Below are 26892 nucleotides of genomic sequence, written 5' to 3'. Positions count from 1 at the left end.
CCCCTCCTCCGCGTACTGTGCCAACGAGTCGGGGCCGCTTTCGCTTTGTGCGCGCCGGGGCGGCGGTACATCAAAGCCTTCTAGTTCCCGCTCCGGCCTTTGACGGTCGCGTCGCGGCCGCTCGCTCAGTCATCGCTCGGTTGTAGTAGGCGATGTCGGCGCGCCGTGGATGAGCGGATTGCGCGCGCGCGCGCGCGCTCGCACGATGCGAGAGCGCGGGATTAGCCACAGGTTCATCGTTCGCCGTTTGTCGCATCGGTCGTCGAGTGATCTCAATTTGCGCGATACGACATATTGGTTTCCGTTCAACACTTGCCGAAATGTATATGTATTAGAGTGATTTCGAGGTGATCGCGAATGCGTTTGGATCGTGCGATGCCGCCTCGCAGCGGTAAGTGCGCGCGTGTCAGCAAAATAGCCACTAAGGGGCGCCAAGTGCGCGCCCAACACGCCTCTCTGGATATCGTGGAAACCGCCGAGGAAGCTACTACGGGTATGGTAGTAATAACGACAGAGACGACCGTCCTCGTGACAATGACAACGACGACGTTGACGGCGATGACGTCAAGGGGAACGGCAGTCGTGACAACGAGAATGGACAAGCCCGCGGTAACGGCGGCGTGCAACGAGGGTCGATCGCAATGGACCGGGCGCATGCGCCAATCCCTGGAGAGCAGCTCCGAGCCAGCCCGTGAAAACGGTACCCCGGTGCATCGTTATCCGGAAAGGCAGCGACGACGGGAGAGACTCACTTTGGGGAGGAAACATCATCGACCGGCAAAAGATACCGAGACTACCATCGCCGGAGCCTCATGCTCGTCGACATCGTTATCGTCGCCGCCGACGCTTTCGTCACCGTCTTCTTGCGCATCTTCGCGCCGCTCGAGCTCCCCGCCATCGAGCACTTCGTCGCCAGCGCGATCCTCCACCTCCTCATCGGTCACGAGCGATCCGCTAGCGGTCAAGCTAGCGACCAAAGGCAGGCGAGGAAGCAATTCCGATTACAGCGACAACGGGATTGAAAAGAGGGGAGAGAACGCGGGACTAAAACAGGATAACAACAGCTCGATTCATGGAGCAACGGAGACGACGACGACAACGACAACGACGACGACGACGACGACGACGACGACGACGACGACGACGACGACGACGACGACGACGGTGTCGACTTGTTCTTCTTCGACCACTGTGTCGTCCTCATCACCATTCTCTTCCCCCGTGTCTACTTCTTCCGCATCATGTCGGACGACGACGACGCCGCGCGGTCATGATCTCGATCATGCAGGAGCCGCACACCCCTCGTCCTCGTCCGCTCTTGAAAGACTGAGAAGTGCTTTGGAGAACTATGATCGTAGTCGAATCTACCTCGCCCATGTTTGTTATCTGGATTGGCGGGATCTGCCAGGTAAACGACATGGCGGTGGCGACGCGACGCGGAACAGTGAGAGGGTGTGGGTGGTGGGAGCGGCGGATCACGAAGGCCACCACCGGACGCGATTGTTGGTGGCCGGCCGCCACTGGCGACCACGTTGTCTACGCAGGGTCAACATGCTGAGCCAACCGGTGGTGTACGCCGGTGGCGGTAGAGGTTCCTTAACTGCCGATCTTTTTCTATGGTGGTTCCATCGTGAATTTGCTGTCACGGCAATGGCGATGCATCCGGATGGCGCCGTGTTGGTAGTCGAGAGCGCCGATTATCTACCACCGGAGGGTGACTGTGTCGCCGCGGATGGTCTAGTACGACTGTTCATTGTTCCCAAAGATTGCATGGAGACGCGTCTGGTAGTTCGAGAATTGAGAGTGCGATTAGCTACCGGTATACTATCGAGAGCACGCTGTGGCGTTTATCGCGATAAATTTCCCTCGATCTTGGGTTTGCCCGAGGAAGAAGGCGATCACCGATTGGATGCGTATTTAAAAAGATTTACGCTAAAGGAGGCATTCGCGGATCTTCATCGTGCTTGGCTCAGTGTTCGATCGGAAACATTTGCTCGCAGTTGGACGTTACCACGCGATCGCGAGGATCACTCGCTGACGGGGTGTAATGGTGCCATGTTGCCGCCTAGGATCCACGCGGTAGATCAGGAAGAGGACAGGATATTGCTCGTCGAATTGCAAGGTCTCGCTAGGGAGGTCGGATTGGAAATCACCGATGATGAGCTCGGTAGATGGATCGTCGATGAGGAGAGTGCGCTCACGTGTCTCGTTAAAAAAAGGGAACCGGATGAAGAACATTGTCGGGTGAAAGTCGAGGTAGAGGCGGATAAATGGTCGGACCGCAATGGCGACGAGGATGGAAACGATGGTATCGAAGAGGATGATGGCGAGGACGAACCCACCGCTGAAGAGGCTGTCGGACTTCTGTCGAGAGTGTTGACTTGGATGGAAAGAGAACCTCTCGATCCAGGACTCCTACTGACAATCAGATCGATGCGCGATACTGCCGCACTTATGGTAAGTGCATTATTGCTGATAAGACACAACTGCTCATACCTTTATATTGATCGTCCGCGCGACGACAAGAGAAAAAACAGAAGAGGAAGAAGAATGAAGAGAGAGAGAGAGAGAAAGAGAGAGAGAGACACGGGGAAAACCGGGGAATCGTGCGATTTTTCCAACTTGCGAGCAAATTAAACTAATTTCATCGACTGTCATTTGACAAAGAGCGACTAGAGGGTAAGGAAGGTTGAAGAAGGTGGTGGATGAGTTACGCTACTATTCTCGAAGAGAGTCCTCGATTTCAACGCGATACGTCGCGTCGAGGCGAACGAATGAAAAGGTTGAACGAACCCTCGTGTCTCGAGAAGGACATTTCTCCCTCCGCAACCCTCGTACACGGTCTTTGCAAATTAACGCTCGAGCTGGTCCTCGATAAGCGCTTCCCCTTCGGAATGAATCGAATTGGATATCATGTTTCTTTCAAGAGTCGTGAACTGTAAATCCTTGGCGTTATCCTTGCACTTTTTTACGCCATTGACGTTACACTCGTATAAACGATATTCGAACATACAGTGTACACTATATTACGCAAATATATATGATATGGATATTTGTAATAAAACGAATATTATAAATAACGGCTACTATCGGTATAATGATAAGAATTAATGATCACTCGTGGTAACATCGAAATTTATATCGTATTATATCAGTATACATCTTATTAATAAGTATTATTAAGAATTCATGGATTTTAGATATCATTTTAATTAGATATCATTTTTATACTTTTATATTAATCTTTGATTTATATTTTTTCTTAAATATATTTTTTGTAGCAACGACAATCTTAAATAATCTTTTCTTTGTTGATGTACAAAATATTACAAAATAACATTGATTCCACATCACAAAATATCGATACACTTTAATAAATCGAGACATCAAGTAAAATAGTATGTAATAACTATTGAATTTTAATGATTTGCAGGCAAGCAAGATGGGTTTGGCAGGAACGCATCCAGCAAGCGGGCTACCTTTCTTCTGTCCGAACGGGGACCACCTTACGCAGCCACCCCCTGCCCATATGGGTATACCACCATACGGCGCATTGGACGCTGGCAAGGCGGCCGCTGCTGCTGGTAAGTATTGTTTCTCTTTATATATCAGTCATTCGTAATAATTATATATTCTTAAAAGTCTTTTTTTCGATAGTTATCTTCAGCAATCTTTCCCGTTTATCCTCAATGATAAGCTATTCTATCCAACTATTCAACAACAAAAGACTGCGAAAATTGTTACATCTTGATTTATTTGAAAATCAAAATTTTTCCATGATATATCGTTATTTTCGTATAATATTATAATATTTTGTGAAGAAGAAGAATATTTTGTGTAGAATTGCAAGCATATTAAAATGTGTTTTTTTGCCGATAAATTGGTGAATCATATTATATTTGGCATATTTGGTTCTTTTTTAAAAATAAATTTAATATTTTTGTCACGAATTTGATGAAATATTGGATTAAGGTCATCTCAAATAGAAGGGGAATAGAAATTGCTCCTAAATCTCATATTTGTTGATAAAATATAACTCGTTTTTGCTTCATTTAAAAATATCATAAATGTGTACATATGAGAATTGTGATTCCATTCCATGAACTGTTGATTGCACACCACATATTACATATTATCTGAAAATGTAATTATCTTGAAATTATTTTATTTTTCTTTTTATTATTATTATTAATTCATTAACCGAGTAAGAACTTGTAAAATCGATATTATGGCAAATATCATTGTCCTAAAGATTATTTTTGAAAATGATGTAGTGGTACTAATAATTAAAGAACACAGATTTATGCACTTTTAAGCGATATATCAATTGCGTTTATCATCACATTTTGCAAAATCTCTTGATCGCAAATATACAGTCGTTAATAATATAAAACCTCAGTCGACGCACGCTTTCAACATGAACTTTGAACTATTAACGATACGCCGCACAGTCTCCATATCCCGAACGCGTATCGGTTGAATCAACAATTCTTTCACGAAGTTAATCCGCTATTGTCCAGCCAAATATTGACGTTCCTCTCGAATTGTAATTGATGGAATACTTCTCGTTCCGCTCGCGTAATCGACACGCTCCGCCCCCCGTCGAGAGAGAGCTTTATATATAATTTTATTGTATCGAGCTGCGCAAATATTAACATGGCTGTTGCAATCCGATCCAAGCGTGTTCAGCTTGTGTCTGGCCTTTGCGCAAACCGTTTGCGCGACCACGTTACTATACGTTAATCTTTGTTGTAACGATTTAGTAGGCGAAATACTGAATTATAACTAACGTATAATATGAATAAATTAGCAGTGAGCAAAGCAATTCGTATTGGCATATCATTGATATTAATCATTTGAGTATTTTTTGAATATACAGACTGGCGTAGTCGTAGAATATGGAAATGTCTTTATTATCGAGCACCGATAATATTCGATTTTCTCTCAGGCTAATCCCGAGCGTATTTTTGACGACTACTCTCGAATCGAGTCGAGTCGAGTTAAAAGATTTGCGATATTCTAGTTCCTAATTGAAGGAATATTTCTTATCAAGTCAAGAGGCACGATGACGTTGTGATCTAAATGGAGACTGTGAAGAGGGCGGCATAATTCCTAAAAGAAAAAACGGAATCTGCAAAAGAAAGAAATGGAGGGAGAAAAAAAAAGAGGAAAAGAAGAGACCAACGAACAACTTACCAATAGGCTAATCAGCCAAGCATGCGTCCTCCTCCAAGCGCTTGGGGGGTTCAAGGGTTTCTACTCGGCTACCTCTGTTTCTACAGATTCTATCCTCGACCTATTCTTGGATCGCTTTCCCTCTCTATCAACTTTGAAGTATGGTGAAGATTCTACTATCGATCAAACTGTCAAAGTTCCTAGATGTGACCTTGAAACTTTTGAAATAATTAATTAATAACGTAATTAATTAATAAAAAGCTTAACGTGTTGCTCTCGCAAATTTATCTTAAGGTACTGTTTTTTATTGCATTACTTTTGCGATATATTTTTCGAAAAGAAATTTTAAGAGTTTTTCTATCATTTTGTTTATAACGAGCATGAGTGAAATATTCTCCACCTCTTAGACTGTGAAATATGCAGATAGTGTTGATAACATTTATGCACGACTACGATGGCTCGAGTTCTTTGTCTTGCAAACAAGGGAGCATTCCGTCTCTACTCTCCATGAGGTAAAGCGAGACCTCACCCTTTCTTGGCCGCTCTGCAACAACGATCTCCCTACTTTTAATACTTTTCCAAACCGCCTGTATTCTCTCTCTCTCTCTCTCTCTCTCTCTCTCTCTCTCTCTCTCTCGCTCTCGCTCTCGCTTTCTCTCCCCCTCTCCATAGTACTAGACAGCCGATAGTAGACTGCAGCTCTTCTTTCTTTCCGTTCTCTCTACTCCGATCTCCATTTTATCCGTTAATCTCCGTGTCCATCTTATACTCTCTACTATCTCTCCCTTTTTTTTTCTCGCGTTTCCTTTATTCTCAATCTACACGATTCTACTATGTCTCTTACATTTTTATGGCTATATTTCTAATTAGCTTCACTTTTTAATTTCTGTTATGTGTGTTTATTTATTTTTTCTATTTTACTTCACTGGAAAGAACAAACGAAAGTGATAGTGGATAGACAAAAATGGGAGATAATATTGCAGGTGACAAAGCTAGAAAGAATAGAGTGGAGATGACGATTCCGGCGTTTCATTTCATCAGGGCTTCATCATTGATCCGCTTAACTTCTCTTTTTTCTGTCGTGTTTTCTCGTTCTCATTTTTTTTTCCTTTATCCATTTTTTTCATTCTGGCAAATGCCTATGCCCTCTTCTCATTTTTCTCGCTATTCTCTCAAATTTTCCTTGTATTCCTTGTACTGCAAATTTTTTATGAGTCTGCGTATTCTTCAATTTTTAAGAATAAACAATATCGATTTTATGCTAATTTTTTTCAATCTCTTTCTAATAATTCTACATACAATTATTCTGTATTTTTACTATTTAATAATGCTACGTGGAAAAATGCATCATTCTTTGGTAATGATTAATAACATCCCCGTACGTTGCAATCTGAGAAAATTCGTTAAAAACAGTTCCATTAATTTGAATCAAACTTTCTTGAATTTAGAATTCTTGATGCATATTTTAAAATTCTCAAAAAATATTTAATTTTCGAAAAAATGACTTGCATAAATGATTTTATATACTTTTTTATTTTCTATGATTTTACGAGCGTTTTTAAACTTTTATTTAATCACTTTTGATTATCACTTTTCAGAAATTAAATGAAAAAAGATACAAAGCATTAATCAAATTTTTGTAATTTATTAATAGATAAAATTTTTTTAAAAAAGAAATAATTTTTCTGCTTTATTTCTTTTCACACTACTTCACCATTTCCGCTCTTATTTCCACTGTAGTCATTCAGTTTCCGAGCCTGTATTATCGGTTTCCGGAAGCCGGATGGGCAGGATTCACGACGGTAAGGTTTAATAGAGCGAAATAGACGAACTCGCGGAATGGGTGAGGCTACGAGAAACAGTCAAAAAAAAAAAGAACTCGAGCATCGGCCGAGTTAAAATCGACTTCGATGGAAGCAGGGAAAGGATGAAGCGAGCAAATGAGAGAAGAAGAAGAGAAAGAAAGAGAGAATATAGCGTACACGGAACATCGGGAACCCGAGTTGTTCGAGAATAAAAGAGTAATTTTCCGGGTGGTGAAATGCCGATAATGGGGTTGCAGACTGCCGAGTCAACTGGAAAGTGATTAAGCACACATGACGGAACCCACAGACTCGTCAGGATATTACGAGGTACTCCTTTCCGTTTCTTCCCAATCCTTCTCCCATTTCTTCTTTTTCTGTCTTTCATTTGCACTTCCTTGCTTCTTCGCCGTTCTGTGCTTTTTCTTCTATACTTCTTTTTTTATTTCTCTTTTTCTTCCTCCTTGTCTTTTTTCTTTCTTCTTTCTTCTTCCTTTCTTCTCCTTTTCCTTTTTCTCTCCTGTCTTTCCCTATTTGCTCTTTTTTTTTTTAATTATGCTTCCGATTTCCAATATTCTTTCAAGCGTCGTATCAGATGAGTAGAGTAAAGTTTTCTTATTCTACATATTTCGATCTAACCAACATTCAATAGGCTCGACTCATCTTTAATTTCCAATTCCTTTTTTTTTTTATCGTATCATTAATTGAGACTGTAGTCATAATTGTTCGATTTGAATCCTATCTGCTACTTGACCGTTTGCCAAAAACTTACTGAATATAAAAAAATTTTTAATTTTTTTTGTTTTGTTTGTCTCTTTTTGCTTTATTATCATAGTAAAATTTTTCTTTTCATAAAAGAGGATGATTAAAATCAAGAAGTAAAATACAACTGTAACTTAAATAATGAATTAAAATATTGTAGTATTCACTAATGTAATCTTTTTTTTATAATTTATACAAAGCGACGTAGACGAATATATCGTGTTGCACAAATTCGTGTGCAAGATAAAATATCGGATTATTACTTTTACGTGGGATTAAATTTCGTTTCGGCAGCCATTGTTTTCACGAGCTCGAGTGTGCTTCGTTATTCAAATGAGATTAAAAGCCCTGGGCTGAGTGGAAGCCGGTCTCGTTACAGTCGAGTGGCTAATCGTCGTTATGCGAAGATCGAAAGTAGCTCCATTGTACAAAAAAAGTTCCAGCATCCGCGAGTTTTCTGTCGTCGAATTGTTTTATTCTTTACTTTTATAATTACAAATAACGTCACAAAATAAAAATAATGTACTCTCAAAAAAGTATATCAAATAGATATAAGAATTCTTCTCTACAAAAAAATGAGATAATAAAATGAAATTGTTAAAAGAAGAATAGAAAAAAATATTCAAAAAGAAATATACATTTGACAAAACTTTGCACTTTGCTATTCAAGGATCGACTTGCGCGTATAAAGGAATAATTGGTGAAAGGGAAAATATAGTTGACGATCGTTTAAAATCTTAATTGTTTTCGCAAAGTGTAAGCGCGCTTTGTTATCTAAACGCAAACGGGATCCCGGAGACGGAAGTCCGATCTCTTTACAGTCGATCGGTCGTTACATGGTCGTTACATTAGGGATTGAGAGTGGCCCTATCCGGGGAAAACCACGCGTTGACCGATTTCAGCACGCGCAAGGGGACGAGAGGGGGAAAGAGCCAGATTGTCACGGGGAATATGCCTTCGGGACATGCTCGTCCGCAAAACGCAAAAAGGAACGGGGTGGAAACAGGCTGGAGAGTCCATCCAATCCGTTCGCGTATACTATATCGAATGACGATGGAAAGAGAAAAAGAGAACGAGAGGAGGAGAGAGAGAGAGAGAGAGGGGGAGAGAGAGAGAGAGAGAGAGAGAGAGAGAGAGAGAGAGAGAGAGAGAGAGAGAGAGAGAGAGAGAGAGAGAGAGACGTATTGGCCTCGTCAAGCGGTTTCAGGCTTGCCGATATTCCGGGCGCTTCTCGTCGACCCTTATGAAGCCAATTACACTTCGCCTCGCCAAAGGCACCCCACTTATATCCGCACCCAACATTTCCCGAGCTCTCTTGAAGCCGCGATCGGTTCCGCGGCACGTACCTAGTTACATTAGATACTGATGTAAAAGCGATATACCTTGTCAGTTATTCAATCCGCGATAGCCACGTACAGCTATAATTTTACAATTTGCTATCCGAATGATTTTAAACTTTCGGCTTCTCTTCGAATCTCCTCCTGATTTGCGTTTGCAATATTAGCTATTTCCTGCTAACATTTGATGTGATTCATTAAAGAAACAGTTAAACGAATGATTAAATTTAGAAATTATTTTTATTTAACAAAAACCTAGAATCTGTTTGACAATATTTCCTTCGCTTATTTCCACTTAAAAATAACATTTCTTAGAGTCGAGCATATTTCCTGGAGAGAATATTCCGAACGTAATTCTGTTAATATAATCCGGATTTGGTCAGTGCGCGATTATATGAAAAATCGAAATTGACATCGATATCGTTTATCCAGGATTAGTTAGTTATGTGGCGTTAAATTTCGTCAACGATGGTTTTCTGGACGCTGTCGATGGCATGTAAATTTCATTCCGTGCCGGGTGCTAGTTACAGAGGGTGCGGCCACGTATACGCTGATCAATGCCCGTTCTCTCCCTCACCACGAAAGAGAGAAAGCCTCGACGCTTCGTATGCTCGTATTGTAAACTCACACGATGTATTAAAAGCAGTAGTTTTCTTTTCGTTCAATCGCGCGTTTCTTTAAGTCCATCATAATATTTGTGTTGTGTGTGTACATCGCAAGTTCGGTAATTCAACGACACGTTGTTCGCGATATAAAGCATTTGTTCTTGAATTTATATTATATATTTAAGGAAATGAAGGAAAAATTATTTGACACTAAGACTCTGTCTGTCGATTAATGTCATCTATGATTTTCTTGTGTGTGTGTGTGTGTGTGTGTGTGTGTGTGTGTGTGTGTGTGTGTGTGTGTGTGTGTGTGTGTGTGTGATGAGAGAGAGAGAGAGAGAGAGAGAGAGAGAGAGAGAGAGAGAGAGAGAGAGAGAGAGAGAGAGAGAGAGAGAGAGAGAGAGAGAGAGACTTAGATTTTAATATCACATATTACAAAGTTGAAATTCAATAATTTCATTTAATAACGAAGACATTATTGCTGCTTTGAAAATTATTGCGAATCTTATTATTATTATTATTAGCGCTATCTGTATCGATCTGATCAACAAAATTTAGTTTATAATGAGTCAGTCGATATTTGATCATCGAACAAATTAGAGCAATAAATATATTAATAGCATAGAGCTTTTTTATATACAAGACCTGTAATTGGATAGCACTTTTTTAATTAGAACAGCTATCAATCCGTATGAAGCAAGCAATGAAATTTTCGCACCGTAATTAATTTTATCTACAAATGGAACAAAATAATTTATTTCATATATGTTAATATATAGATGATTCATCAAAGTCAGCGTGAAGTTTTACGTTTTGTCATATAGGAAATATGCTAATATAATCTATAATAATAATAGTAATGTTAATAACTTACAATACTATTAAAATAAGCTGCTATTCTCTCTAAAAATAGTATAGTATAGTAGCTAAATGTATATTGGTCTTTTAATATTAAAAGATAAATAAAATTTTAATCTGATATTTAGAATATTTTTTTGTCTATTAGAATATTTTTTTACAAAAAAATATTCTAATAGATTCTTTTCTCATTTTGTTAAATAACTATTTAAAAAAATGCAGTAATGTAATGCTGTAATTAACTTTGGATGTGTGATGTTCGTTGCGACATACAAGTACGAAAACATTCGTGCATTCGCTCATTACCGGTTCGATCTTGTGCGATCTCACCGCGATTCAATTGGACATCATCACTTAGTGACCATAAAATTGGTCACGCCGCCAGCTAATGATAGACTAAACGCGTTATGGCGTCGTTAATCGCGGATGCGAGATGTGCGACGGGTTTATTTTTCGTTGTAACATCGACGATTGCCGGAATTGGGGGGGAATTACATTAATTCGCGTTTACTTCAGTCTTGGCTATGAAAGAATAAAGTGCAAAGGTAAAAATGGGAGTGGATAAAATGGAAATAAAAAATTGTTAAATACCAAAAATCATTATCCGATGATTTTTGTAGAAGAAATGGAGAAATATTTTACTACAGAAGGACGAGAATTTTATATTACTATTTGACACCGATCCTGAAAAGTGATATTTCATTTTCTTGTTATTCAGGTCTTACGAGAGCACCGATGTATCCCTTTTCGACGAGCCAGTACGCATACCCCATGCTTAGTCCAGAAATGACGCAAGTCGCTTCCTGGTAAGTGGAAATATATTTATCATTTATCAAGAAGATAATTTTACATTATATACTTTATATATATTATTTATCCTCTTATGTCTGTATAAAAACGTATTTGATAAAGGCTTCAATTTAATATAATAGAATTATATCCATGCCATTCTGCGATTGGTCGCATTACAATATAACGTAATATTATTTCAATTTTAATCAAACATGTATTCAACTGGATATGTGTGATGAGAGCGATATTCAATTTCACGAGGTAAACGCGCGCGCGCGCGCGCGCAAGCGGCATCCATAGAACAAGAATCGTTTTACATTCCCGCGCGTGTATATACGTTATATTATATTTTATATTAATTACGCGTTAAATAATCGATTCGCGTTTCACAGTAACGCAAATGAAAAGTAATGGAGAGCATCGGATTTCGATCGTGCACCGAAGCGATTCTTGACGATTTTAAATCGCCCGACACTCAACGTAGATCGTATATCGCGAATTGTGCACAAAGGCCGTTAAATATTCATAAAAGTATCAGCAAAATACAAGGGAAACGTCACACGACGAGCCTCCTCCCAATAATAATTTTTTCGCTTTAGAATAAATTCTCTTTTAATGCAAAGTGCACGGATTTGCATGATAAACGTCGATGGGCTTTCTCTAGTTCAAGGTATGACCACCGATCTCGTTAATTCCCTCTCTCGTTAGTAAGTACGACACTCGGAGTACGATTTTTTATTAGCAGCTTCTGATCTTTGTCACGTTAATCGCAAGGTCGTTATCGAGGATCTTTAGTAAATAAAATGCACGGACAGTCGCGGCGTATTTCGCGATCAAAAGTTGAGTTTTCCGAACAAATCTGGACATTAGATAGGCGGCGTGGACCGCTTTGGTCAGTCGTCCTTTCAGTTCCGGTCTATTACGTCGGATACGGAAACTTATCTCGTCATCCTTGCGGTCCTCATAGATGTCACCCTCTTTTCGCAAAGAGGACAGGTCCTTACGACTTACAGGTTTTCTGGCTCGAAGCCACACCGTTTCCTTTCCCCTGCTCGTTATTTGCTTTACGCCCGAGTCGTCCCAAATTGCGATTTTCCACGGATGATTAGGCTCCTTCTTCTCAATTAGAAGAACCCCGACGACATCCTCGTTCGCTCGAGACGTATATCTAGTGCGCGGAAAAATGCTTGGACACCGACATCGCGTGTGCGGAATTTAGCTTTCGCGGTTTTCGCCCGGGTGGTGCCCATCCTTGGAAAGGAGAGGAGTGGAGCACGAGAGAGGGCCACTTGCGATAATGAGAAGGTCGGCGGCGTTTTTATTACGCGGAGTGCACGGGATTCTGGCCTCTGTGTGTTCTTGACAATGGAAATGCGAAACGGTGCATTCGCAAGGAGACACAAACTGATTACTCTTGTGAGAAGCGGTTCGCGATGTTAATCATAATTAATTAATTAATTAATTGCGTTACTGGTCGACGGTATGCAAATATACTTTTTTTTTGTTCCTGTTACCGTTGTTGTACGAATTACTCATATACAAATTTAAAAAACGGCCAATACTATACGCGTATCCCATCTATAAATATGTCAGTATTGTCGGTATGTAACACACAAGTCGAGTACAGAAGTATAATATATTATCGTATGTACTAAATAGTAGTTGAAAATATTTGCGCAGTTTAAAATGGAATGGTCGGATGTAAATCCGACTTTTAACCGATATAAATGGGACAGTAGTAACCGCCGATGCTCGATTGCTGCTACTCAGAATCAATATTGGATTTAACAATATTTATAATAATATCGACAATTCAAACACAGAGAATTAATGAAATAGAGAATTAATCAATTTCCAAAGTTTCTTCTCGTAGTGAGAATTTTCGTTCCGAAGACACGCGACACGCGCAATGATAAAATCATTAAATTTTTATAGGCACACACCGAGCATGTACCCCATCTCACCGGCGAATGCCGGCTTCCGAAGTCCATATCCCACGAGTTTACCCATCACGAGTTCTAGTTTACCAAGGTCAGTATAATATAAAAAAGTCAATTTGACATTACCGATATCAGAGATATTTTCTTTTCGCGCTTGTTTACCGCTTTGTTAACCGCTAAGCGTAATCTCTTTCGATTAATCTGTCCTTTGATGTTTTTCAGTGATCTCTATCGATTTTCACCGACGGGCCTTATGCCTCCGCATCCCGGCCTGAGTCCGCACGCACACGCGCTAGCGTCGCACGCATTGGTGTCCTCGGCGCCAAAAGCGGACCACTCCACCCTGGATCACAATCACAGGTTCGTTATCGCCCCTCGCTTTCGTATCGCTGGCGACATCTGAACAACCAGCAGCAAAGCCGGCATCGATTATTCCCATCTGATACCCAAGATATCCTTTGTCCTTCCATTTGGCTTCCGATAAACTTTGCGAAAATCTCCAAAGTTCCTCGACATCGTTTTCGATCGTTTTCGATCGTTTTCAAAAGTTTCAAAGTTTCTTCGAACGACCTACAACGAATGATTCACGTTTACGTTAACAATCTAACGATCAATTATCATGATGACAACCATCATTATACATAAGGAGAATAGAGAGAGAGAGAGAGAGAGAGAGAGAGAGAGAGAGAGAGAGAGACTTGATGCGAAAAGAGGCGCCATAATCTTTGGAATGATGCGGCATAAACTTTCAAAGACGATTAATGAACTCGCCGACTTGCCGCTTGGAACGATTTTATCTATCAACGCTTACCAGTATCATTGCCGATTAATAAAACATCGACGGAGATATAATTAATTTATAATACGTTCGTCATAAAGCTTTTTACTTGCGCTCCATGAGGCGGCTCCATGAGGAGAAAAAAAGATAAACAATAGAAGTAATCTATAAGGGAAAAAAGAATTTTTTCCTTTATTATATAAACAATGTTTTTAAAACACGATACATACATCGTTTGGACATAAGAGGACACAAGAGGAGAAGATGATCCAGATTTATTTTGGTGTGAGATACAATTTTTTTTCAATAATGAAACGTGTTTATGCCAAGCGAATAGTTAAGGACAATAATTTTGCATTATGACAAGAGGAATATGTTATAATAATTGCGAAATTATACATCGTGATTTTGATAATCTACTTAATCTGCAATTTATTCAATCGTGAGAAAAGGACTCTGTCGATGAACGAATCAGCGGTATTCCGCCAGTGGCTAACTTTAATATTAATTCGACGTTGTCCGTTGTCGGCACGTTGGCATTCTCTCATAAGGAGGATTTTTTAACCCATAAGTGTTGCTCCAATATCCATCGGACGGTGATCTTTAAAATTTTACGAGGACCTTCCTGACCACCCTACGATCGTATGCCGATTCAGTCTTACGGAGCGTAAGCGTCACAAGCTTGGCTGGAGCTTCCGGTTGACGATCGATAATAATACCCGAATAGGGCTGACAGCTGCAAGATGGGTCGCGTACCAACGCAGCGCATCTGCTGATAAGGAAGCGTCGTGCCAAGGGTGAGATGGGATAGTTGCGGCGTGAGGATCGTAGGGGGTAGCACGTCCCGACTACCCCGGAATGTTCGGCCGAATCCCTCGTCGCGTATACTCTTCACCCCTTCGGCAGTCGAGAGAGCACGTATAACACTTATCGAATGACTCCCTCCGCACAGCGTCTGCGCCTGCTACCCCGACGCCGCCGCCGCCGCCGCCGCTGCCGCCGACGCCGCCACCGCCAGTTATGTATTGATCATTACCCTCTTAAACAGATTTCTAATTTACATTAGTACCCGGGCAATCGCCCGCCCCGCACCCGCATGCATACAAAGGCGCGTGGTCTCGTGCGATACGCGCTCTACTCTCTAGATATACATTGCGCGCAAGTGCAACATGACATCATGGAGGACCAGCTGAGGACGCATCGTCCTAGTCTATTGGCATATCCACTATATATCCATTAAATTGGTAGCGCTTCCGAATTGACGTAAAGCACGTACGCATTTGTACGTTTGCGTCATCCACCAGGGCATACATCGCTATCGCGCGCATCAGTGATATAAAGAGTACTCGACTCTCTATTCAAAAGAGCAGATTGGATGCTCTCGATTTCAATCTTGGTGAATAAATCACGAGAATGCTGTGTTTTGCGGAGGTGGATGGATGGATGAAACAGAGATGATTCACGTTTGTTTGATTTTATTCACGAAAACGCGGTCGGTCGACGCGGGAGTGCAAAAATTAAAAGTTTGAAAGACAAGGTCAGAGGTCAAGTCATCATCGATCGCTCAGTGATCAAATGTATGGAATCGCGAGGCTCCTTTGAGAGAAATAACGCTAATATAATCTCGAAAAGAGAGAAAATTTCTTTAGACGAGGTGTCGTCGAATCTGTCGAAGTGATCCATCCTGCCAGCTCGCCGCATCGGTGGCGAGTGGCAGCAGGACAGCCGGGGTTGATCGGTGGTCGCGACGGCAGCGCCGCGACAACCCGCCAAAAAAGGAAGAGTCGCAGCGGCACGTAGAAGAGGAAGGCCACGGAGAATGCGATATTCGCTGGCGTCCCCCCACGCCTCCTCGGAATTGTACAGCCGGCTGATGGTAGGGTTGTCTCTATCGCCGCGAGAGCCCATGAATCGCGATGATGCCACCCATCCCGCGATGCCACTCTCGCGCAACCCCGCACCACTACTACCCGCCCTCCCTCCTCGCGCAATTCCCCCGGCCACCCTCCCAGACTCGCCGATAATCAATCGTCGTAACACCGGTCGGTGGTGATTCCGCTGACGCCAGGAACGAGCGCGCGTTTGAGACGCGGCGGAAAGTGGGAGAGAGAGAAAGAGAGAGAGAGAGAGAGACAGATACGGCACCGTGTGCGCGAGGGAAATCCGACGCGCGAGGATACGGCGAAGGCACGTCGGAGAGAAATAACGCGGAGACTGAGAGACGAGACGAGAGACGAGGTGTCGGGGCGAGTGTATCGGGAAAGCGTAGAGAGTTTTCGTGCGGGCGTACACGCGCGACAAACGCGAAATCACGGAAAATCGAGATGAGAGAAGAGTGCGTTTTCGCGATATAACGCGGAACAAACGTCATAGTCGTCGACGTCGGATAAGATAGACGCGGGGTGTTTGGTGGGTATATAGAGCCAACCCTCTGCTCGGCGGCAGTGGCGGTGGCGGCAGCGGCAGCGGAAAAGCGGGAGGCAAGGGGAGAGGGTAAAGAGAGAAAGGCTGTGAGAAAGAGAGAGAGAGAGAGAGAGAGAGAGGGGGTGGCGAGAGGAGGGGTGGAAGACAGACAGAGAGACGGGGAGAGTGAGAAAGAGATATGACGAATGGGTGACCGTGGGATGCCGCCCCTGGAGACATTTCACCGCACGAATCGCCGGGTGACGAAGTCGCGTCAACGACTGGCGCTGCCAAAGCAGCAGCGGCGGGTGGGCGCGGGCGCGGGCGCGGGCGCGGGCGTGTAAATGAACGCGATCAACACGAGGAAGTAGCGATGACGGTGCCATTAGAAGGAGGAGGCACGTCGTACGACGTGCGGACGACGCGCGGCAAATATGACGGCTATCACGTACGTCTCGGAGGCTTCCGGATGAGCGAGGCCGCCGCCAGCGTCTGGTGTACCACGGACGGCGTGTAAGTGTCGTCGTCGTCGTGTGCGCCACCGCCGCGTACGTGCTGTTTACAACATTGACCACGGTTTATGAGGTCCCGCTCCGTCGTTTTACGCGCTCGCCTATAGCGCGACGGGAGCGCGCGGGGCGGTGAATGGATAGTGTAAACTGTCGAGTGCCGCGCGGCTGGATCCTAACGAGCTTGCTTTTGCCTGAGCGGAGAAAACGCGCGATGACGAGCGCGCGCGTACCATTTATCTGGGTTAACGCGAGTGAGCGATGAAGCCGAGGGCTGATGCCTTCGAGGGAAGGATCTAAAGCTAGACCTAGTGCCCGTCGAAAGACTAGTGACCTCGAACGCGAGAGAGAGAGACAATCGTTTCATTCGTTTCGTTCGTAACGTCCCGTGTAGCGACTAACTGTTTGCGACTACTCGCGCGAATAATAGCGCGCGCGAGGTCGATCGCATCGAGCAACGTCCATTCCATGGATCAATTTGGATCACATCGGTGGCGGACCCGCGAGTAAACACGAGGCAGTCCCGTATGTGGCGATGGAGCCAGCCGAGTGTCTGGAGCCGCTGAACTTGGTGATCAAAAAGGACGACATTGACGACAGCGGGCCGACTGGCAGGACTGTGATCGGGGTGAAGATCGCGGAGGAAGCGTCGATCGACGAGGAAAAAGACCCCGTCACAGCCGAGGAGAGCGCGATCGAGGATAATATGGCGATACTCCAGGACGCTGTCAAGTCTGCCGAGTCCGGCGGTTTACCAACCGCGGATCACAAACTCCTGACCGCGCTCTACATGAGCAGCCTCATGCAGATGTCGAGTTTGAGCGCGCCGCGCGGCATTACGCCGCCGCCATACGGCGCCAGCCAGCAGCAACAGCAAAATTTTATGCAGCTACTGGCGATGGTAGAGGCACGACATCGTATGTGGCAGCAGATGAACTGGCCACTGCCGCAGAGCTTTCTGAGGAGCCCGCTGACGCTACCACCGACCGCGCCGCCATCGTACTTTGACGGCGCGACGACGACGACGACGACGCCAACGCCAACACCGACGCCGACGCCGCCAAATCTGACCGACCAGTTATCCCAGAACTCCGCACCGACCTACCCTCTATCCTGCGTGAAACCCGAACCCCTGAGTCCCGAAGTCAAACAGTCTTACTTCAATAAACGGTATACAAATACGATCGATGGACTTTTTTTTGTCTAGAATTAAATACGTCCATCGGCCTCATTTTCAGTATTTTTTCCCATGTGCGTGTTGCAGGTCAACGATAGAGCAGAAAAACTCCACGTCGTTACCTACGGATAACGCGAAAGCTCAGGACACGGGACAACAGAACAATCAAGGTAGTAAACGTTTATACGCGAGTAAAAGCCAGTATGCATGCGTTATGTATTATGGTGCTACTACGATGGCTTAATGATGGTCATCAATGGGATGACCCGATTATTTATAATCTTGATGGTGTTTTGACAGATAAAAAGAAACCCCATATAAAAAAGCCTTTGAACGCATTTATGCTGTATATGAAGGAGATGAGGGCGAAAGTTGTGGCAGAGTGTACCTTAAAAGAGAGCGCTGCGATCAACCAAATATTAGGAAGACGAGTGAGTAAACTTTTTATTTCGATACTTTTGAGATTTGAAATAAATTGTTCTGCATCAGAGTCGCCAACGAATTTGAAAATTATTTGATCAGTTCATTTAATTTAATAATTTAATAATTTTATTTATTATATTATATTTATTATATATAGTAAACTATGTTTCAAAAGAATTTACTATTTTGTAATAATAAAATATAGAAAATATTGAGATTATTCCTAGATCAATGATAAAATTATTACTCTCTGATGTAAGAATAATTAAAGTACGCAATATTTTCATTTAAACTCAATATTTTCTCTTGTCTCTTGGTGAAGCATAGTAGAGGTTCTCAAAGCATTTCATTTCACACTATTTGTATTTGTAAAGAGAGAGAGGAAAAGAGAGAAAAAATGAAATTATTTCTATATAGAATTCTTATTTTTAATAATTTATTCAATTTATTCAATTTTACTCAAATTTACAATCAAATATATGTTATACATTACATTTAAAAATTAAAAAAAAAAGTATTTATTTTTGTTATAAGTTGAATAAATCTTTTTTGTTTATTAAACTCATTTTGATCAATAAACTAATATATATTTTTTTGAGCGTCAAAAGTTTTATCATTGTGTAGCATTCAAACAATAAAGAGAGAAAGAGAAAATATTAGTCGACCGCTTATTAAAATTTTTAGTCAAATTTTCATTCTAAATACACAAGTACTGCATGCATTTTTAATGCTTTTGTCGAATAAATTGTTTACCGGGCTACTAATCGGAGCTAACTAACCGTACCTACTAGTATCTCAGTACGAATAGAGCATTGTAGGTGGGATCTAAGGAATCTCAGATTCGCCTTGATAGAGAAAACGCTGTGTGACAAAAGGGGAAGGGTCAAAGGGGATTTTTCGGGGATTTCTCGTGGGATACGTGGCGAGTCACACGAGTCAGTGATAGATGTGTCCACCTGTCGCTAATGGTGAATAAGTTCAAGCAAACGAGTGAGCGAAAGAGGGAGAGGGAAAGAGAGAGAGGGAGAGGGAGGGAGAGATAATGGGGATGGTGCACGGTGATAAGTATTGTGAGGCTGTGACTCTGTGAATCTGAATTTTGGGGATATGACACGCAGTGGCACTCGCTAAGTCGGGAGGAGCAGGCGCGGTATTATGAGGCGGCCAGGCAGGAGCGCCATCTGCACCAGCAACGATACCCCGGCTGGAGTGCCAGGGATAACTACGGATATGGCAGCAAGAAGAAGAAGAGGAAGAAAGAACGCTCCACAGATCCCACCGGAGGTACCACTTTCCAGTGCTAGAACAGCAGGCCCTTAATAATTCATTATATAATAATTGCTAGTACATACCTATACTGGTTGATTGAAACGATCAAAGTCTCTGTGCGTTTCTTTTTTCGTACGTTTCTTTTTTTGCGTTATTTATTTATTATTTACTTATTTATTTATTTATTTATTTATTTATTTATTTATTTATTGGTTTTATATATGGTTCTCTGGCATTCAGTCTTTTTCGACGTGCAGGCTATATATATATATATATATATATATATATATATACTTACTGACATATATGTATATCTCTTGGATATTTTATATATGTACATATATGCATATATGTATATTTTTTCGTTTTTTAAAACTGAATTGGATTGGATTGTCTGTGGGGATTGTGGAATGTGGCACAGCAGAAAAATAAGAAAAAAAAAAAAAAAAGAAAAGTACAAAAATAAGAAACAAAAAATCAAAAAAATGGAAGAAAATGAACCCGGATTCTCGCGGCATGCAATGCAATATCTTTTTTTATCTGGCCAAACTCCCTAAAGCGGTATTCGTTCTCGGGTGAACAAGAAGGAATGAGACAAGACAAATAATGTCACCGATGATGCGATAACGAGAGCAAGAGTGAAAACCAAAGCCTTAGGTATGGGATGTCTGGTAGAGCTCAGGGCCTGTTTGCCTTTTCTCTTTTTTGCTTTTTTTATGGAGCGACATCTGCTCGCATTTGCAGTCATTTGCCTTCCAAGATGAATCGTGCTACGACGATTTAATAAGAATTATCCACCGACAATGCCTCGCCTTCTTTCAAAATTCTTCCGTTTCCATAAATATCCACTATGACACCTGAAATAAACGTTTCTTTCGGGAAGTGACGGTTTTTTATCACGTAATTTCGCAATTACCCTCCTCCTTTATCATTCGAATGGCATGACTCACATGTGGCGAGGAATTGGGACAGGTGGCAAACGGAAATACACTGGAGCAACATATCGTGCTTTTTTGAGAGAAGAATGCATCAGTGTCGCCAAAAGACTCGACAGATAGTGAAATCTAATTGAATCACTCGACAGATAGTGAAATCTAATTGAATCATTTGGTACAATAAATGCGTAACAACCGTCAAATAGCAGATTTTTTTTAAATTCTCAGTTTTTCAATCACGCTTTGATAAATAAATAAAATATAAATTAATAACAATTTTTTTATCATAACTACGACATGTTATTATAATATATATATATATATATAACAATATATTAAGGATTATATCTTTCACTGATTGCGAGTATATGCTGATTGCGTGGCATGTTTTCTTGTGTACAGGCGTATTAACATTATTCTTTTACTCTTTTATCCGCACGCGTGCTTCAATAAGATTTTTTATCATCTACTCACTAGGTCGTGTTTTCTATCAGACACCCTGTATGCTTTAGGTTGTTAATATCGACCATATATGATGAATAGCGGTGCAACCGAGGGGGAGGGGACAACTTAGGCTGTTCTTCTAGCACTTTAAACGGAAAGTAGGGACCCCAGTGTTACTGAAATGCTATGAGGCAACGAAATATTGTTAAGAAAAAAAAAAAATGATAAAATAGATAACGAAAAAATAATGAAAAAATAATAAATAATAAATTCTGAATAGAGTGAGCTAACTCTAATTTTTATGCAATTAGGGTGGCGGCAGTAGCATTAGTGAATTTTCTTTTTTCTTGATTAAAAATATTGTTTAGTCCATACACGATTCATGCACAATTACAAAAAGTGTTTGGTTCTCTCTCGGTAGTGGCACGCGCTAGGGCGAGAGGAACAGGCCAAGTATTATGAGTTGGCGCGACGGGAGAGACAGTTGCACATGCAGCTGTACCCTGACTGGTCTTCCCGCGCAAATACCAACCGAACTAAGAAGAGGAAGCGCAAACAAGACACAAACAGTGATCCTGGAGGTACCCATATGCCTCACTCCACACATTCTTACAATCTCCTCGTCATAAGAAAAGAGCCCCCGCCCCCTCACCCTACTCATTATCACATATATACTATTATTATATTATAAACATTCTTATATTGCTACACTATATTATGTTGCATGTTTCCTCCCCGTTTTAGGGGTTTTGGGTCGATATCTATATTAATTATATTTATATATATATATTTATATATATACACACACACACACAAATATATAGTTGATTATGACTATGTTAGTATGATATACACGCGCGCATATACGTTCATATATATATATATATATATATATATATATATATATATATATATAAATGTGACTCTTATATATATATATGGTCTTTTCATTAGCCGCGAGTACGAGCGTGCACATGCGCACGTGCGTGCCTGTATATCTGTATCACACATTGGCAACATGTGACACATAAAGTGCACACACACACACACGTACACGCGCGCGCGCGCGCATATACACATACATATGCACAAGCACAATCGAAACAAACATCACGCATTTTTATATTAATTACGTATACAACTTTGGGGACGCTGGCCATTTTGCATTTTTACAGGGACCTACTCCGCAAAATCAGACAATCCTGAGCGTTTAATTTTCTTTCAGCCTTTCGCCCCTCTCTCTTTCTCTCTCTCTCTCTCTCTCTCTCTCTGTTTTTTTTTTTTTCACTCATTCTCTTCCTGCCACTTTGTTTTTTTATAAATATATTTATCTTACTTTCTTTCTCTCTGTCTTGCCCTATCATTCTTTTATTCCTATATTTCGATTCGTACATTTTTTTTCTTTGATCGTTTCAATGTTACCTGACTTCCTTAATTTTTATTCTAATTTTATTGTTTTCGTTCTCTTGTCACTTTTAATCGAGTCACTTGGTTTATTCTAAACTCCCACATATGAAAGTTACGTTCACTAGCGCTCGCGCGATACAGAGCGCTTACATTCATAATTGATATTTTTTTAAATATTGCGGAGCTTGCGTTATAATACAAGTCACGACATTTCAGACGAGTAGATCTTTGATCGTGTTTTAAGCTGTTTTAACGTTAACGTTGCATGCTATACTATTCGTTTGACAAAGATACGAGTCGTTTATTTGGAAAATGAACCAAGTCATCCAATCTTGAAACAAATTAAATGAGTTTACGTTGACTTTTCGAAATTTATAATATTTCAAAAAATAGATTTGTATCACTACCAAGATAAACGATTCGCATATTTGTCTAAATATACGTGGATCCTTTCCCGAAGACTATCAGTCTTATTATATAAAATCGATTAAAGTAGAACTACACTCCTGTATTTATTACTTGTTTATACCATATTTTTGCATAAAATTTGTTTTTCGATATGTTATATCTATAGTATCGATATAACGTCTTCGACGAAAGTTCTACGTCTCATTCGTTTACAACCCTTTGAGGTCGTGACACCGAAATAAATTTTCGTTTTATTAATTTTAAAAGAATATTATTTAATTTTAGAATTATATTTTACATGATTTTAGGCAGTCTATATACATTTCAATATTGAACTTGTTATAAAATCTTTTCTCTCTCGAAAAATAAAAAAAAATACGATATAATATAATAATCGTCGATGCTTTCGAATCTCAAGGGGTTAACGTCGTTCTGTTACACGCATGACTAGTTGACATTCATTGAGTTCATTTGGCAATCACAGAAACATGAATTTATTAAACGCAGGAACTCGAGCACTAATTTATTTCACTATATTTTACTATATTACGTCGTTATCGCATTGAAACGTACACAATAATTTCGCACGGTTTGTTAATATGTAACATTTATATATATATTACATATGTATATCATTATCTGTTACTTTTTTCTCTATCACGTGGTCATACGTTATTCGAGTTGATTTTTCACATCTTTCTCATACAACGAGAACATCAATGTCAATAACTATGTCATTCTTTTAACAGAATGTCGACCTACATCGAATAATCGTAATCCCGCTTTCAAATAACTCATGATTATTACATTATTAATCGTTATCATTTCCCTTTCTAGGTAATAACATGAAGAAATGCCGTGCTAGGTATGGATTAGATCAACAAAGCCAGTGGTGCAAACCTTGCAGGTACGTGTGTTATGTGCAAGAGCTTCCTTTCGATATCTTGTGCTTGTACGACGAGATAATCGTTAGATCGCGCGTATAATCTTCGTGATTGGCGTGTAAATACGTGCTAAATTTTACGAAAGCCTGGTGATTGGCAATGTCATGTTTATCGATCATATTCTTAAAAATTTATGTCTTGTCCGCTATTAAAATGATGTAGAGAACATGGTATTCGGAACATTTTCGTTCATCGATATCATTAATTTCGGAAAAAAGGATATTGAATTGTCCGTCGCGTAACGTCAATTCTCTCTCTCTCTCTCTCTCTCTCTCTCTCTCTCTCTCTCTCTCTCTGTCTTTTAATATAACAAGCATATAATTTAACAATTTACGGTAATACAATACGCGAGTATCTCATTTGAACATACTCCAGCGCTTCTAAAATGATTAGACGATTCGAAAACTTGCAAACAAATTTCAATATGTACGACTAACAACTTTCTTCAAGATTATTCGCGGTATACCGATCACGATTCTAATATCTTCGACGTTCGCTATCTCGTATCGGTCTCGGACCCCGTTCCGTCATCCACATGTTAATCATGGAACTTGAAAGAGAGAAGACATTGTCAAACGGCATATTCCAAAGCGTACATGTACAAGTACAATCGGTGACGCAGTACGATGTGATGCGAAACAGAGTCGCCTTGCGATCAATCATGAACGACTCGCACTTGCCGTGACGATACTATCTTCCTATCGAATCTACGAGTATAATATAGAGCGAACGAGGAAAGAAACGCACAGAGAAAAAAGAAGGTAGCGCGGAGCGAAGCTACGCGCGACCGTCAGAAAATGTGTCTTCCAAAAAGTGAAAAAAGAAAAAAAAAAAGAAAAGAGGGTGAACGACCAGTCTTCTCCCTAATTGCGACGCAGGGCGCAATTGTGACGCCATGTCCAACTGTACTTGGCTTGTAAATATCAGTTTTTAGAAACGCACTTTCGTAGTTTATCGCGGTATCACGAGCCACCCGTTTTTAGCGTCGACTATATTCACTATGTCACGGCATAGCCCAAATGCCCCAACTCCCGGCTGGGTTTGTGAATCTCATGGACCTCATTAAAGGGGCGAGGACAAATCCCATCAACGATTCTTTTTTTTCTCCTTTCTTTTGTTATACAATGAGAGAAGGAAACAGTCCTTTGTGATAGCAAGTACCAAATTAAGCGTCATTTGGAGAGAACGTATTCTATCGATGAATCATCATCAATCTGGCAGTCGCCGCGTGCATAGGAATGAAACTGGAAGCATGTAAAATTCGTGTCATAAAGAAGCGTGTAAAATTCATCGTATGCGATTGCCTTTATATATTCTCATATTCTTTTTCTCAAAATCTAGTTTGCAAATGATCTTTATTGGACACTGCCGGACACATCTAGGTTGTTGCATTTGGACTTGGTCGATTGCACTCTGCATTAAATGCACGTAACTTACATGCCGCTTGTATAAGATATCATTGTGCTGAGCTTTCGATTGGTATTATATGTATCGCGGTTATTCCAGAAATCGTACTAGAGAGGAATGTAAAAACCGTGTGACAATATAAATGTAGATCGTAGAACAGTCACCAATGTTCGTAGTGTTATCAGGTATGCTAAGATAAATTCTTTATCTCATCGTGTTAGTACGGATGATTTGGGAGACATATTTTCTGATCAATATAACAATCGTACTGTATTCTACTCCATCTTTCTTCGTTCCCCTTAAAATTCAAGCTTGTTTCAACGAGGCCGGCAATGCTACAGCCACGATACCCAAATACAAGACCTAAATTATTATTTAACTATATTCTAGTCTAAAATTTTATTTTTCAATATTCTATTATTAGATTATTGTTAAAATGTCTAACTAAAGAAATTCGACAACGATCATTTTCTATTTCTTAGAGGAGAGCGATACGTAGAATGATATCTGGCATCGATATCGCGCATTCTGGAATACAGAAAAAAAATTGCATGATAATCTTGATAGTTAAGTACTAACAACTCGCCGGTCTCATTCTTGCGATTTTACTATCACGAGAGCTCTAGGGTCGGAAAGTTAGAAAAGTAATTTGAGGTAGACACACGTGCGTGTGGGTGACGACACGATACGGTGCGAGATTGAGGTGGGATTAAGTCGACGATATGTCTTAGCGAGAAAGCGCCCCTTTAATGGCTGGTGGTTGGTTTTGGCAGCCCAGTGGAGCATGGAGCGGGGATGGGCATCCACGCGAGCATTATCCATCATGGTGTGGGAAGTAGCGCGGGGGCAGGGGTCGGGGCTGGAGGTGGTGGGGGGACGGTGGGTACAGCCGCCGCCCCGCCAAACACTAACACTGCCTCCAATGCCTCTTCGCCTCAGCAAGAACCCACTTATGTTAATCTCTAGTCAAGCCTATCGCCTCCCTTCTACTGCAACACTTCTTCTTAAACAGTGGTCAGTCCCGACTTAAAACCTACCGGGCCTTCGTCGGTCCTCGCTATGGTCAGCCAGTCGCTCGAGAGATAGCTCAAAAGATTTTGCTATACCTCGTAACTATATGTTGAACTTTTTTTTTTTTTCTCCTGAAATTTGACGAAAATATAGAGCTCTTTAGACATCATCTAGTAGGAGGATACGAGCGAGGAGCCCCATAGTAAGCGGCACGACGGTGGCCCGTGATGCTCGCATTGTTTCTCATTGTTGTGGCTCTTTACAGCTTATTATTGTTATTTATTTATCCCTCTCATTTAGTTGGAATTTACTCAGTGTTGCCCTTAGCATGGCTGATCTGTAATATATATCATATTATATTTACATCTACATATATGTATATATATGATATATCTATGTTAATACACACACACACACACACACACACACACACACACACACATACGCGCGCGCACGCACACACACACACGCACACTCATGTAACAATTATTTGCTTCGATTTCGGA

The 26892-nt window shown here is 41.2% G+C and overlaps 1 protein-coding gene across 4 annotated transcripts in view; it reads left to right on the top strand.

Annotated features, from left to right (window-relative positions):
- The first annotated feature begins 17 nt into the window (after window positions 1–17).
- Window positions 18–26892, top strand: part of LOC105424403 (uncharacterized) — a 33739-nt gene continuing 6864 nt past the window's right edge. The window contains exons 1-10 of one of the 4 annotated variants that reach the window (XM_011634614.2): window positions 18–2457; window positions 3434–3584; window positions 11258–11345; window positions 13267–13362; window positions 13494–13631; window positions 18226–18308; window positions 18439–18569; window positions 19680–19845; window positions 23862–23931; window positions 26149–26389. In XM_011634614.2, the coding sequence (XP_011632916.2) occupies window positions 358–2457; window positions 3434–3584; window positions 11258–11345; window positions 13267–13362; window positions 13494–13631; window positions 18226–18308; window positions 18439–18569; window positions 19680–19845; window positions 23862–23931; window positions 26149–26341 (3216 nt within the window). In that variant the 5' untranslated portion in view covers window positions 18–357 and the 3' untranslated portion in view covers window positions 26342–26389. Of the gene's footprint in view, window positions 2458–3433; window positions 3585–11257; window positions 11346–13266; window positions 13363–13493; window positions 13632–18225; window positions 18309–18438; window positions 18570–19679; window positions 19846–21630; window positions 21791–23861; window positions 23932–26148; window positions 26390–26892 lie in introns of all 4 variants that reach the window. The other 3 variants (XM_089078723.1, XM_011634613.3, XM_089078722.1) reach the window with 3 other exon arrangements.

This window comes from Pogonomyrmex barbatus, unplaced genomic scaffold (genome assembly GCF_055798465.1).
Source record: "Pogonomyrmex barbatus isolate J1 unplaced genomic scaffold, ASM5579846v1 scaffold29, whole genome shotgun sequence".
Lineage (NCBI taxonomy): Eukaryota > Metazoa > Arthropoda > Insecta > Hymenoptera > Formicidae > Pogonomyrmex > Pogonomyrmex barbatus.
Note: the sequence above shows the minus strand (reverse complement) of the source record. Positions and strands in the feature narration are given on the sequence as shown.